At 42.0% G+C, this 16,427-nt stretch overlaps 1 protein-coding gene across 2 annotated transcripts in view; it reads right to left on the bottom strand.

The window, feature by feature from the left end:
* Nucleotides 1-3,122: 3,122 nt before the first annotated feature.
* Nucleotides 3,123-16,427, bottom strand: part of MYL9 (myosin light chain 9) — a 31,353-nt gene continuing 18,048 nt past the window's right edge. For both annotated transcript variants that reach the window (XM_083147781.1, XM_083147779.1), the window contains exons 2-4: nt 9,133-9,336; nt 6,184-6,345; nt 3,123-3,762 (exon numbers count right to left, since the gene is read on the bottom strand). In XM_083147781.1, the coding sequence (XP_083003907.1) occupies nt 3,590-3,762; nt 6,184-6,345; nt 9,133-9,316 (519 nt within the window). In that variant the 5' untranslated portion in view covers nt 9,317-9,336 and the 3' untranslated portion in view covers nt 3,123-3,589. The remainder of the gene's footprint in view (nt 3,763-6,183; nt 6,346-9,132; nt 9,337-16,427) is intronic.

The following is a 16,427-nucleotide window of genomic DNA, read 5'->3' on the forward strand; positions in this document are numbered from 1 at the left end:
GAATTTCTGTTGGTTTACCGGAAGGATAGCATCCTGCAGTTTTATTGAGCTCAGTTGTGCAGTAATACCTGCAGAGAAACCACAACTCAAATTGTGCGAGATACACTAGAATAGAGTTGGCTTAGTCAAATCAAGGGGATAGATTGCAAATAGAATAAAAATAATGAATAAACGGCTTATTTGTTGCGGGATACAGTCATTGGGTCGACACCGTTAGGTCGACTTGGTTCTAGGTCGACTTGGTTCTAGGTCGACATGGGTTTAGGTCAACAGGTCATTAGGTCGACACAAGCATTAGGTTGAAAGGGTCTAGGTTGACAGTCAAAAGGTCGACATGGGGTTTTTCACTGTTTTTTTAGCCGACATGTGTTGACAGGTGGTATTTCATGCCCTACCATCCACTAGGGCGTGGTGGGAGAATAAAATAGTGTGCAGAGTGCAGCAAGGCACCATGCCTGACGCATTGTAAATGCTGTTTGGAACTTTAGTACATAATCTAAAAGCGCATTGAATACAGTTTCTATTGCTTTTTAATAGGATATCATCCAGCTGGTGGCCGTTGTTTGCAGTACCCATTTGTAGTTGATTTTTGAGATTTTCCAGCACAGGGCAAGGCTGCCCTGTATACCGGGTCCTGCCCAGCAATGTTCACGCAAAATTTTGTAGGCAAAGTGTTAAAGTGCAAGTGCTTTGCTACACAGCAAAGTGCTTGCACATTACCAGCTGCTCCCTAGTTGCGCACCCTAGCTGCAAACCTAGGCACAGGCTGGCCATTTTTCCGCTTACAGTGGCTACATGTGTTGTCATGCAGCTGCTGTGGATTGTCCAGACCGATCCCACAAAACACTGCATCATCGCCCCCGCAATGGTCAGTCGCTTACCAGCTGCTACTTATAGTGCGGTCGGATCTGCGCTTTCGCAGATTTCCAGAAATTGCGGAGTAATGATTTTCACATATCTGTGCATGAGTCTTAATCAGGCCTTTTATGCAAAGTGCTCACTGTGAACGTCAACATTTGTGAAACTTTGCAAATTGCATGTTAATTAAAAATGCATAAACTTTATTTTAACATATGGAAATAACTAACTGTTCTTTTCCTTCTTCTCAATATATTCCACCATCCTAGAACTGCAGTCTGTATTAGCTACTGGGCACCTTTAACATGGGTTCCAGGCATGGTCGGATTCAAGGGGGAGGGGGGGGGGGTTGCTCCCGCACCAGGGCATGTGCCCCCACTGTCATTTGTGCTCATTTTGTAGCTGAGGACCGGGGCTTTCCAACGAGCCAAGCCCCGCTTTACTAGCCAGGCTTGGAGATACTAAAACGGTTTCCCCATAGGATAACATGGGACCCACTAATTCTGACCCCCACCCAGTTCCGACGGCTGCCAGTTCCCCCCCACCTAGCATCACAGAAGCTTGAGGTTGATCTCATTCAAATCTTTGCGCCTTCAATCTGATACCAGGCGCGTCCATATGGGTCAATTGTTTCCAGAGATGTTGCAGGTAAACCACTTTTTTTTTTTATTTCTGAAATGTAATTTCATGGCTGTTCATGTTATTTGAGGTAGATTTTTCTGGAACCAAATGGTCCAGTTTCACAGGACCAAAACCATTCGAAGCCCACTCAACAGCTCCTCTATATTATAATGGTCTCATGTAAATGGGTCAGTTGGTTCCGAAGATATAGTCGGTTAAATTATATAGCTGGTTAAAGGGGGTGGGGGGGGGGGGTCTCTCCCCCCTCACACCAGAAAATGCAGGAACTAGGCTGGTGTAAATGGGGTCAACCCAGGAATGCCCCTGTATGATCCTGGGACCATATTCCTGGGTAAATCCCTGCATTTTTTGGCATGAAAGGGGTATTATTTAAAATAGCCAGGACCTGCAGTGCTCTGAATACAGCCGGACAGCCTCCCACTCTCTGCCCAGCTGTCAATGGCTGTCACTTCTGCCCGGTGGCGTCTGTTTCCCAGTTACCACAAGCATGTATTGCCCCTTGGCAATGAGCATCTAATCCCAAATGGCAATAAGCATGGAAACCCTGGTAATGAGCATGGACCCCCTGGCAATGAGTATGTAGGTAAGCAGCACTTATGTAGCACATTTTTTTTAACAGGCATTATGGTGTTTAGTATAATACATAATGGGCATTATGGTGTAAATTTTGAATGCGCGCCTTTGGCGCACAATGTCCCTGTTTGTAAAGCAGATTGTGAATTTTGTCTCACTCCGTGTAGCATTATTTTCATTTTGGCTCAATCAGTGTGGCATTATGTGAATTTTGGCCCAATCCGTGTGGCATTATGTGAATTTTGGCTCATTCCGTTTGGCATCATGTGTAAGGGGCAAGGATAATGGGGTCTAGTATTTTGTTGCATAATGTGTAGAAGTTGCATATGGTGTGGTATACTACAATCAAGGACATGCCCCATTTTGAGTGGCCACACCCCCTTTTCCAGAGCACACCTTGGGCCAGCGCACAACTACATCCTTCACTTTTGTCGCCAAGGTGGGCCTGTGTAATCCCATTCCCGCCCTCTCTCTGCTCTCCTCTCTCTCGCCATTCTCTTAGCATGTACACTTGCACCACTAACAACCTCCACCCCCCCCCCCCCCCCCCTTGTCATTTTCTCCTGGATCCGCCCCTGGTTACAGGAAGTCTGCAAGTTCATCAATTATTTAATTTTTTTATTTATTATTTAGTGGGTTTTTGTTTTTTTTAGGATCCGCAACAGTACACCATACAACAGGCTTTCCCAACCACGGTCCTCAAGGCACACCAACAGTGCAGGTTTTGTAGATATCCAGGCTTGAGCACAGGTGACTTAATTAGTACCTGAGTGATTCTGATGAAACCATCTGTGCTGAAGCCTGGATATCACTAAAACCAGCACTGTTGGTGTGCCTTGAGGACCGTGGTTGGGAATACCTGCCATACAATATCCCAAAACACATGGTCAGTGTTAATCTTTTGTTTTTAAGATACTGTTGTGCAGATAGGAATGAATCAGAAGAAATGAAAAAGAGTGCAGGAACTGTATCCCCCTTTTATGTCTACCCCTATCCCTGTCATGTGGAAGGCAGATATTTATATATATATTTATACACATGCAAACTGGTCATGTTAATAAATCAATTTATTTATGTAATATATTAATATGACTTCATACCCAATCGATTACGAGGCTATCGGTGGGCAGTGTTCTAATGAAAGTCTCCTTTTAATAGTAGCACTTTCCTGATGCTGGGGCTGTGAGGGCAGCTATGGGTAGCTTCAGAGGTATATCATGAAAGAACGACTAAAGATTGCAGTCCTGATTAATGTTTACTCTGCATCCAAAACAAACACTTCATTACTATACTAGTAACAATTATTTTCTGCCAACTGCCGAAATAACTTTTCTATGGGTAATGAGGGGATAAATACGGCTGTTGTCATGGTATTTTTTTTTTTTTGCATTCAAGGACTCAATGACTGCAAGAAGGAAAGAAAGGTTGCTGCAGGGCACAGGACACCGTCTTCCCTGGTATGCAGAACCAAGGCCCTTTAATCCGGACATGTTTCATGCAATTCTTCACTGACAACTTAATCATCTTTATCCTTAGCTCCATGTTTCAGGATGCGGGTAAATTCCACATAATTGAAGTTTCCTTTTTTGTCAATTGGGGCTTCTCTGTACATCTCATCCACCTCCTCATCTGTGAAACGATCTCCCATTGTGGTAAGGAGCTCCCGTAAATGGTCCTCATGGATGAAACCTATAAAATAGTAAAGAGGTTATGGAACCAGACAAAAGATCATATTAGACATACGCGGGCCATACAGAAGAGCCATGATTCTTCTTTCTGCCAATCAAAACTGCTGATCATCAAGCATCGATGATCAGTGTTCTGTCGGGGAATCTGCAAATTAAAGCGTGTTAAAAAAATCCCAACTTGATTACCCTGATAACTTTGTGTTTTGACTGTAGGATTTCCCCAATCCAGGCAATGTCAGAATAAGGAATTGCCCAATAGCTGTTTTATGTGTGGGCCCCATTTCATCATAAAACTGGTCAACAAGCAATTTACTACAACATAGTGCAGTGGTTTCCAAACCGTTTGCCTAGGTACCCTGGGGTGCCGCAAAACTCTAGCAGGGGTACCTCGGGTTGGTGTCCCAGGTTGAAATCGAATTATTTATGGTCAAGATCATAGCAAAAATCAGTGGCTGCCAATTATAAAACATGTGGACAATCAGATGATAGGTACAATTTACTCAATTTAATATTTTCCAAATTTTTCAAAAATATTTTCGTTATCCTAGGGGTGATGTGAAAAAAATGCTGATACTCTAGGGAAATTTGAGGTAGATGTATTAAGCAGTTATAAGGGAAGAGAAGTGGCCCAATGGCAACCAATCAGCTGTTCTATATAATTTTTTGCATAGATGTTACTGCAGTGCTGGCTTTTCCAGCGCCAGTGCCACTTTTCCTCTGGCTCACTTCTCCTCCCTTGTCACTGCTTAATACATCTACTCCTGTGATTCAAGAAAGTTCGAGAGCCTTTGCCACAGTAAATAGGTTTTTATTGTGGCAATGTTAGGACAATGTCAGTATTTCCAGGCAACTGATAATATTCAAACAGATAACTTCTGATTAGTTGGAAAATCCTGTAAGAGGATGTAGAGTTCAACATACAAAGGCAGAGACCGCTATTAGTGGAATATCCAATTATTAAACATTGGAAGATCTATGTATTAAGAGGGAATGGGATCATTGGATAGACATACATTAGGTCTATATGACTGAAGGTAGACATGGGTTAGGTTCACAGGTCATTAAGTCGACAATTAAAAAGTTCGACATGGGTTTTTTCATTTGTTTTGTCCCAAATGTCGACACAGTCAAGTACACTAAAAAAAATGGCACTGCGTCTCCTCACAGGGCTTACTACGCTTGCCATGCTTCAGACACGGTGTCTCGCTACGCTCGGCACACTGCTTTATTCTCCCACCAAGCCCTAGTGGATGGTAGGGCATGAAATAATACCTGTTGACTCAAAAAAAAAAAGTGAAAAACCCCATGGCGACCTTCCCCAAGTTGAACTTTATGCATGTTGACCTTCAGTGGTCGACCTAATGCTTATCAAACTAATGTTTGGTGACCTAGTGACCGTATCCCATTAAGAGATATGCAGAAAATATAGCAATGTTGCATTCTTGCTATGTGCAAATATATGCGCAGCCAAACATCACTATAATGCTCAGTTGGAGGTGGCCTGTAATTTAATCGGCTCCTAAAGGGGGAATTTAATTGGTCATAATTTTTCAGATGTAATTTTTTGCACTTTGTTACTGTGAATCTGTGATAAGTTCTGGCTGTTTTCACACATTTTTGGGGAGACTGCAGAGGTCCCCAAAAAACATCCCAGATAAGAGCTGTGGCCGGCTGACTTGAGGGCTAATTTTATAACCCCGGGGATCAAATTGCTCATGGTAAATGTAATTCCCCAACTAAGTATTCGAATCCAGAAATTGTGGAACTGCAAGAAAGGGGAGGGGCTAATTGTCCAGAGCAGGACATTTAGCTCCACCCTCACTACAGACCCGTACATTGTAGGTGCTTCCCTGAATAGGTGGCAGGGCCTAATGACAAGACCATTCTGCTGCATATCCCAAAGTGGCCTGCAGCATCTCCTTTCAGAGAGGAAACAAAAAATTAGTGCTTATTCATGATAGTCAGTGAACAACCGGAAGTGTCCCCAGGCTGTGGCATTAGCCTGCTGACTGTTTGTGCCCAGTGCTGGTGTACAAAATACAGGAGACCCCTACTTGTTTTGTCCCCTGTATTTCTGCAACCAGGACCGGCTCAAGAGCCCAGGACTGGTTATTGCTGGGCAGAGGGATTGCACGCTGTGTTTTTTAATTATTTATTTATTTTTCTTAGTTTTATACACAGGGCAGCATGGCACAGATCTGCGATAATACGTCAGCCAAATACGAATGGCTACGACATCTGCAAATACAAATCTGGAGAATACAGCAGGATTGTAAATTTGTCATATTCTCCATTCGTATTGTCGGGCCGTTCATGGCCGATCCATTCATACAGGGATCGGCTGTTTACGGCCAACCTTAGTAAATTTACCCCTTTAAGTCAAAAGGACCACTAAACTTTAAAAGGGAGGTAAGTGTTGTACCTGCGCCTTCTTCATCAAAACAGGCAAAAGCATTCCTGATTACATCTTCGGGGTCAGTGCCATTCAGTTTTTCTCCAAACATGGTGAGGAACATGGTAAAATTAATAGGACCAGGGGCTTCGCTCATCATCCCTTCCAAGTATTCATCAGAGGGGTTCTTGCCTAGAAAATGTACAAAATACTAATGAGGAAAGTTACACTTTTTTCAGGCATTATTGTAGAAGCTCAAATTGAATGCCATGTTTTTTTTTATAGAGAGTGTTCAAAGAGAAACAAAAACATAAATATATAGCCACAATAGAACAAACAGCAACGCAATGGGGGTTACTCAATTAGTTTTGTTTCGCATAGGCGACAAAACAAAACTAATCCAACCCCCGACTATTCAATTGTGTCAGTTTTGGGATAGTCATGGTCCAAAAATACCTTTAAAAAGTGGCAAAAACTAACTAAATTTTTGCCCGTAAAATAACAAAAACCTGTGGATTGGCGGCTAATTTGCTGATCCAGTTGTTTCTTGCCACTGCCAAATATTTCACCTAGGTGAATGCCCTCCATTTGAATAGGACAAAACCGCATTTGCCCTGAAAAAATTAGAAAAGTGAAATATGCACTTCAGCTCTGTGCCTTGCAACAGAAATTTCATGTGTTCTATGTTTTTTTTATTTTATGTCCTCTGTTACCGGTTTTAATTTAAGCTGGGTACACATCTATACAATTGTCTTGCCGATCTTTTGACCTTGGATGAATGGCTGTTGGATTTTATAGGTGTGTATGCTGTCCCAGCTCATGTGGTATGATTGATAATGATCTGCCACAAAAGAGTAGTGTGTTTGCACGTTTGATCGATATGCTGGCCGTTCTTGCAATCATACCCCATAAGCAATCATTTTCTTGCAAGAGTATGGATGTGAGGAGATCGAACATCACAAGTAAAATGTTCTAGGTGTGTACGCACATATCGGCTGTAGTTTGGGGATGTTCAATCGTAATTAGGGTCAATAGCTCGAATGAAGACTAAATTGTATAGGTGTGTACCCAGCTTAACTTTGCTGGCCAACTTTCCTCCAGTGATTTAACTGACCAACTTGTCTGTCCAACTAAAACACTGCCCTACACAATTAACCAACTTTTTCCTCAGACCACCCAACTTCTCTCTAACTTCTGAGGTCTCAGAAGTAGGCACAGTGCCTGCAGGCTTTGCATATTTTGAATACAATTATTTTTATATATATTTAAGTAAAACAGGATTTTATTCAATAGGTGACCCAGGTTTGGGATTCTAGACAACTTTCTTTTGCACCCTCAAATTTTGTTTGCACCCACCCTACTCCTTGTTGTGACTCCTGTCCCTCTTTACTATATATAATGTATTAATTTATTTTGTGCCCTTGCTACTTACATAATATGGAGCATAGACAATAGTGTCCAAGTTCGCCGGAGATGCAGGATTCTGGCCAAAATTTTTTTTAAAGCGGCAGTCACTGACCAGGAATGTTTTTGCCTTGTAAAAGATTGCCACTTTAAAAACCATCCAAGTTCTGTTGGCATCCCACAGCTCCGGTGAACATGGACACTATTACGTACAAATGTAGCTGGATGTGATCCAGTCACACATGTGTGCATCTAATTCACTCCTGCAGTGAGTTGTGATGTTGCAGTGTGTCGATTCCATGCCACAGGTGAGATTTTGGCATGCCGAACAAGTACGAGCTCCCAAATCATGGAAACTATGAGAATGGCTACATCTGTATGCCCCAATATATATATATATATATATATGGTCACCAGCACAGCACTGATTGCACTTTATGGTACTAGTCTTGAGGAAAAGACCTGTAGGTCTTGAAACGTCGACCATGATGTACTGTACCTAATACTTTTATGGATTAAAACACTTGCTTATATTATTGGAGTCCGTGGAGTGCCGCTTTTTTCCTATCTGGACCTAGCCAGGCCAGGAGGTATCGTGATCATATATATATATATATATATATATATATAACTTGTGCCTCGTTTCAGATTAATACCATGCCGTGTCCTTTATTACTTATTTCAATTAACTTCCCCATATTTGTCATGAACTGCGACCACAGCAGCCACTGTTATTCATGTTCTGTGTGAGTTTTATGTGTTCACTGGGTCAGTGCTCCGGGTTTTGGCTGAGCCATCTTGCCTTGTTTCCATGCATACCTTAGTCTTTGGGTGTGGCTGCCTCCTAAACCACTGGGTATATAGGTATACTCCAAGCAATAAACCCTGCCGGTTATATTTCTGTGATACTCCTTTGTCCTGGTGATTTCTATGTTCCCAGAGATTCTCAGAGTCCTAGCCTGTCTGAGCTGGAGCCATAGGTCCTGTCCCGTGACAGAGTCACAGAGGCGGTTAGGGCTCAGGCCAAACCATATGCTACTTGTCTTGTTTGTGTTTCTTGTTTGTTTGTCTCACGGCAGATGCCTAGCCTTGCGACTGAGTCACATAGGCGATTAGGTACCTTGGTTATAGTTCTTGTTTGGTTTATTGCAAATGATTTGCATTATAGCGATAAAGGCCGTAAATCCTGTATTCAGTCCTTGTCTGCAAGGTTGCATATTCTAGTCCATGTTCATGTGCAGAGCCTAGTTCATCTTTGTGTTGTCTAGTCAGTTTATCCGCTGACTCGGTTGAGATGTTGTGTTCCTGCGAAAGACCAGGTGGCATCCGAGTACAGGGTGGAACTAGTCTTCCCTGGAAAGGCAGCTATTAGTGGTGAAGTCTAAAGACGTGTGCAAGTGCCAGCTGACTATAGTACTAGAGTTCTATATTCATTTTGATAATTTGACTTGCTTTGTGTTACACTGTGGTAGTAATTTGTGGAACACTTTTGCATTTATCATACAGCCTACAGCAATCTTTACTGTGGTGTTAAATATACAAATGCTACAACAGTGGATATGTAACCTTACATACCCATAGAGGCAAGCATGTCATGCAGATCCTCCTTATCAATAAAGCCATCCCTGTTCTGGTCAATCATGTTGAAAGCCTCCTTAAACTCCTGGATCTGGGACTGGTCAAACATAGCGAAGACATTGGAAGTCGCCCTCTGGGGACGCTTCTTGGTGGTCTTAGCCTTGGTCTTCTTGCTGGACATGGTGGCGGAAGGAGGGGAGCCTGTGTATGAATTCATCAATGTTAAATTAGAAAGTGTATTTTACAGCTTACAATAATAATGCATTAGTGCAGTCACAGCCTACCCTTTGTATTGATAATCTATATAACAAAGCCACCCCACCCATTGCTGCAGTAGTAGTGCATAAATCCATATTATATTTATATACTCTGACACCATAGTAGGAAGTGCAACATAACTTGCCGATGTCACCATTATTTCAAAATGGTGACACAGGCAAGAAGGTGCATTCAAACTGGATAATAATCATTAAGATTTTGGTGATTCCAAGCAGTCAGAATGACAAAATCGAAATATTGTCCACTGTGTATGCACATTGCCACTGACTACGTGCACTTCAGACTGTCATCAGTATCATCTTCCAATGGCAGGGCCAACAGGAAATATCACAAGCGGGGGATATTCCCCAGCATGCAGCATGGTCCCTGCTGTTTACTTGTATTGTACTAGTACTAACAAAAAGCAATGTAGGATGACTGGAACTATTGTTCTGGATTCACCATTGTCCTGGAGTCATATATGCTGTTAATAGCATTTGAAATTATTATTTTTTTAAGTAGAGAAAAAAAATGCTAATGAAATGCCTTGGGGCAAGAATGGTGCTAAAAAGACAACAGTGATACACACACACCCATGCAGCAGGCATAGCTATGAATAACTGTACTGTTGTATAAGGTTTTACCAAGTTATTGTGTGCCAATTTTGTACAAGAGTATTTTAATCAGTAAATCCAGTTACTGGGGCCCAGGGTAGAATACAAAATTATATATTGTATAGAGCAGACTTATTTTATAGTGGCCTGTCTTTAAATTAATTACTAATTCCCTAACAAGCTGATGCTTGTGCATGTAATCCAATTATAGGAAAGGACGTGTAAATATTTTTATATTGATGACAATCCAAATTATAATATAATATAATAGTCATGTTTTTTTCAGCAGAAGTGTATTAATCCATCAACTTTATGGATTTTATATAGCTGATCAGCATAGGGGAATTGAAGTTCTGATGTATATACCAAGATGGATAGATAAATGATAAAATATTTATTTGGTGCTCTTTTTGTATTAGGACTGACAGTGCTTAACCCTTTCAAGTCCAACATCTAGTCAGGCTCAACAGGCCTAGCGCTAGTAGCAGATCCAATGGTGAGCCACTTTAAAATAAGAACATTAACATCGCTCAACATTCAAGGTAGACAATTTTTGAATAATAATAATAAAAAAATACAATCAATTTAAACATTTAACCAGACGGTTTGAACTGCAAAAACAAATTTGGACTGCAAAAAGTAAATAGAATAAGCATAATACATGCATTTGTCAGGGATGAGACAGACACTTTTTTAGTTGCCAATCAAGCAGCAGAACAGAACAGAACAGTTGGGATTACCTATTGCTAAATGATAGGATCAGAAAATAGTAATACACATATACTGACCAAACAAGAGAAATCTAAGATCTACTAAGACATGAATACAAGACAACAGTGACACTTATATGGGTGTGGGGTAGCATCAATGTACCCAGGCCTGGGTGTATCAGGGGGCTCAGGCTTGCAGCGGAGGTGTAATCAAACCTGCAAGTTAGCACAGCTTTACCCGTCAGTGCGCATAAGCTGCTTTACTTCACTGGATGGGGCAAGTATATCATCTAACAAAAACAAGCAAATTGGCACAAATGTACAAACATTTACATTTATTCATATACGTAGAGAACATCCTTGAAAAAAATGGATATGTATCAGCTCACAGACAATATAGAGATTTGGGTTAGAAGAAACTCTTAGTGCTAGTATGATTGGGGATCGCCTGTTCTGAGTAGGGGGATATATCAGGGTTGCCGACTTTGAAAAAATCCTCTCCGGGAGAAGCCCGGAGAGGAATCTTGCATTACGCGTTTTGGGGGCGGGGCTTAACTGTGACGTCATTAAGCCCCGTCCCCATTTCAACAAATAGCCGAAATATCAGTTATCCATGGAGGGGGCGGGGCTAAAACGTCACGATTGTGCCGTTTTAGCTCCGCCCCCTCCCCTGAGACCCACGGATTGCGGCATATAAATGCTGCGATCGGGGGGCTCAGTGGGGGTCCCCCTGATTCCGGGAGGGTTGCCCACCCTTCCGGGGGCCGGGAGGAAGGACCCGATTTTCGGGAGACTCCCGCAAATTCCGGGAGGGTCGGCAACCCTGGGATATATCCCCTAATCCCCAGACAACATTTACACAAAAAGGAAAGTATACTCTGAACTTGGCGCTCCTCTTATGGACACTTTAAGATATGAGAATATAATCAAAGAATACTCCCCTTCTTTTGTATATTGATTGGTAGTCTTCAATGGTAAAAAAAATCAGGTTTCTTCCAGCCTTCCTCTCAGATTTTCCTTGAAGTTATACTATACTACTGAGTCGCGGTACGCAATTGGTTGACTCAGTGATATGAAAGATTAAGATTGTCAAGACTATTCTACACATTTGCCTTTTCGTTCTTATTTTATAACTTCGAGGAAAATATGAGAGGAAGAAACACGATTTTTTACCATTAAAGATTACCAATCAATATAGTAGTAGTAGTACGTTTATTTATAAGGCGCCACAAAGTGTCCGCAGCGCCGTACATAGTGAACAAAAAATAAATTACAAGGTAACGTACAGGGTGTGTTGATAAAATACAGCATACTACTCATAAGCCCTACTCATAAGAGTTAACATACTAAAAGGAGGTGGGTGGACGAACAAAAACAATAGGATAAGTAGGAACGGATGGGAACGGAGGCAGGATAGGAGGATCAAAAGAGGTTAGGAGGAGGGATAGGCTAGTCGAAAAAAGTGGGTTTTGAGGGAGCGCTTGAAGGAGGTAAGGGAATCAGAAAGCCTGATGGGTGGCGGGAGGTTGTTCCAGTGCAGGGGGGCAGCGTGAGAGAAGTCTTGGACACGGGAGTGGGAGGAGGTGATTAGGTGAGAGGTCAGTCGGCGATCAGTGGTCAGCGGCGGAGCAAAGAGGACGGGAGGGAGTGTGGATAGAGATCAGTGAAGAGAGGTAAGGAGCGGTGGAGGAGGAAAGAGCCTTGTAGGTGGTGGTGAGGAGTTTAAAGAGAACTCGGAAAGGAATGGGGAGCCAGTGAAGAGATAGGCAGAGGGGGGAGGCGGAGGTAGAGAGGTGGGAGAGGAAGATGAGCCTAGCAGCAGCTAGAAGGGGAGTATTCTTTGATTATATTCTCACATCTTAAAGTGTCCATAAGAGGAGGGCCAAGTTCAGAGTATACTTTCCTTTTTGAGCTCACAGACAGTGTCTAGGTTGATAGTCAAAAAGGTTGACATACACAAGGACGACAGTAACGAATAGTTGGCAAAAGGTCAACATGGAAAAGGTGAACACATGCAAAGGTCAACATGAGTTTTTCACTTTTTTTTGTCAACATATGAGCATGTGGACCCCCAAATAGTGTTCCTCGTACTCTCGCATGGCTCGCTTCCCAATCAGAATTCACATATATGGCACTGCATGAAAAAGGCCAAACAAAATGGTAAAAAAAAATGTGAAAACTCATGCTGACCATTTCATGTCAACCTTGTACATATCGACCTAGACAGTGTCTGTCAGCCATATATTATTTGTGTGTGTGTGTGTGTATATATATATATATATATATATATATATATATATGCTGACGGGGGGGGGGGGGGGGGGGGGGGTTTGATGTGGTGTCTGCTCCGCTCAACAAACAGCTTTGGTGTTTTAAGCACTCGCTTTGCCTGGCCTGGAGCAGGGGAACCCCCAGCGTGCTATGGATGTCCCCATGAAAACACTGGGCAATCCCCTGGGAACGCATGGTTTCAGCGCTCTGCAATTTTACTGCTTTCCGAGCCAACCTGAATTAGAGATTTATTTGGCTAAGATTTGCAGGTGCATAAATTGTGCAGAAAACATACTTACTAAAAACAAAAATCTTTATAAACAATATTTTTTCTTTTGGAAAAAATTAGTAAGCAAGCGAAAAAGAAATCTAACAAAATGCAAACAAAATTCCATTCAATGGAATGCCGATTATAAATTCTGTACACACCAATAAGGAAATTGAACTATCTTACATGCATAGACTAATGGTGGCCAATAAAGTAAACTGAACAAGAGAGCTGTTCTGACACCCATAAAAGGGAATAGTAATAAGTTCTATCTGCAACATAGCAAACCGTTTGTTTTCCTTGTGAGTGGTTCAAAGTCTGATTTCCTCTTCAAGGACACATCAAATGGTAGCCAAATTAACACTTGCTAATTTCAACAACAGTAATAAAAAAGTGTGAAGGAAAGTATTTTGGCTCTGGCCAATTCAGATTACAGTTCCACTCACTGGGGTAAATTTACTAAAATGGGATTTCTATTTAAGATGGGATGTTGTCCATAGCAACCAATCAGATTATATCTATTATCTTCTAGATTAGAAGGTGCTAAATAAAAAGTAGAATATGATTGGTTGCTATGGGCAGCATCCCATCTTCAATACAACTCCCATTTAAAGATGCCCACACACGGTACGTTTTGTGCCAGATGCGTTTTGTACTAGATTGCATTGCATGTAGTTCAAATCGCATGTGAAACACATAGTTCACTCTTTCTGACAAAATCCTCCTTAGATGGACAAAACCATGTGCACTGCAGGTGGGGCAGATGTAATTTGTGCAGAGAGAATTAGATTTGGGTGGGGTTTTACTTCAAAGTGAGATCTATACTGCAGTGTAAAAATAAAGCAGTCCGTATTTTCCCTGCACAGAAACAAAATAACTCACCCAAATCTCTCTGCACATTTTACATCTGCCCCCCTGCAGTGCACATGGGTTTGTCCATCTAAGAAGGATTTTTTCAGAAAGAGTGAACAAGAATAAGGCCCACTATAACAGCGTGTGATTTGAATTAGATGTGATGCAACCTAGTACAAATAGTACTGCCTGCACACAATTTTTTAGCTTGCGATATGAACTGCGTGGGATCGCGCATCGGGAGTTCGCATTGCATTGCAAGCCAATAGAAATATGGTGCAATTTGAACTACAAGCGATGTGTTTTAAACTGAAACGTTCAAAATGCATCAGAGAATTGCACTGTGGGCCTTATTCAGATCTGAGCTCAGTACAAATTTGTTTGGAAAAATGGGCAAAACCATGTGCACTGCAGGTGGGGCAGCTGTAACATGTATAGAGAGAGTTAAATTTGGGTGGGGTGTGTTGAAACTGAAATCCAAATTGCAGTGTAAAAATAATGCAGCCAGTATTTACCCTGCACAGAAACAAAATAACTCACACAAATCTAACTCTCTCTGCACATGTTACATCTGCCCCACCTGCAGTGCACATGGTTTTGCCCATTTTCCCAAAATTTTTTCCTGAGCTCAGATCTGAATAAGGCCCTATGTGTGAGCACCTTTAGATACCCCACTGGACTAAATAAATTAGCTATTTATACTATTATACTATTTTCTAGCCAGTTAAAGTATATTCTGTAGGAGTACTTCAACCACAATCACCAGACGACAGTTTGGTCAATCTTGACGACATATGACATATGAGGCCAATGTAAGCAAAAGATGACAAACAGTACATACTGGGGCAGATTGCTGTAAGCTTGCAGCAAGGCCCTCCTACCTCCAAATCTGACTGTTGTTACCCAGTCTGTTTTATCACTGTCTACTATTGTAAATTGCAACGGAATCTGCTGCGCTATATAAGAAACTGTAAATAAATAAATAAAATTACATGCCAGCAGCCACTAGAGGGTGTCCAACGGAGCTATTCAGATATAGCTTTGTTCGTGCACGTATGGCCGCCGGCACTGTCCTTTCAGTCAATCATTTTCACAAACCTAATCCATAAACCAATAGTTTTCAAATAGGATGGCAGGTAGGCAAAACTTTATTGAATTTATATATTTTTTTAAATTTATCAATACAAATTTTAAATACTAGGCAGTGCTTGATTAACCCTTTGAGTGCCAACATTTCTGTGGGAGATGTTCAAAATATATTCTAAAAATGCCAGCATTACAGCATTTGTTATATAAATTCAAATAAAATCTGTTGTGTCAAAAAGATATTTCATATAAAAGGTAAACATTACAGGTCATTATGATGAATAAATATGTTTGCTGGCCAATTTTCACACCTTCTTTAACAAATTCACTTGGTACTCCAAGGGTTAACCAGTGGGTGAATAGGCTGCAGCCTAGGGTGCCAGGACTGGGAGGGCACCTTGCAGATTATAGCCGAGGAATAAAATGAAGGCCTCATTAATTCCATGCTTTTTAGCGATCACCCGTCTTGATGTACGGTGCAGGGTAAAGTCCTTAAGTTGACTGCCAGATGGCTGTGCCAATGTGACTTACAGATGGAACCATTACTTTGGGGTGTATACAATGTGGCCAAAAACAAGCATCCTCACTGTTTAACCCCCGTGCCGGTGGCTCACCCTATTCAACATTTCGGGGGAATCCCAGCTGTCATGAATGAATTCTCTGGAGTCCCACATTGAAGGCAGAGGTTGTGGTATAGTGGGTTGAAGGGGTTTAGATTGACCATGGTATGGTCGACAACCCTTAGTCGACCTGACTTAGTTAGACGCATAAAGATAGTTAAGCGTACTAGCACTAGTTAGACACTGGCGGCTGATCAGCGGGACCATGGTCGGCGGGACTTTTTTCAGGATTATTTTGGTGCCGAGTGTCACAGGGGTCCCCATGGATACTGAATATGTGCACAGTGTCCCCTTGTATGGCTTACTACGCTCCCCATGCTTCGGGCACAGTGCCCCACTACGCTCGGCACACTATTTAATTCTAAGCCTATGTCCACTTGGATAGTAAAGAATGATCCAAGTGGACCGGCACCAGTGTCTAACTAGCTATACCGCCACTCTAGCAGAACCCAACTATCTTTAGAGGTCTAACTAAGTCGGGTCACCCATACCATGGTATAGCTAAACCCCGTTGACCCCGCATCCGGATACCGACAGCAGCAGTGCTGCAGAAATCATAGTGAAAATGGTGCAGTAACCATTTTTCCTGGCATTCAAGCATGCGCACTAGGGT

The sequence above is a fragment of the Crinia signifera genome, chromosome 6, assembly GCF_055691185.1.
Source record: "Crinia signifera chromosome 6, ASM5569118v1, whole genome shotgun sequence".
NCBI lineage: Eukaryota > Metazoa > Chordata > Amphibia > Anura > Myobatrachidae > Crinia > Crinia signifera.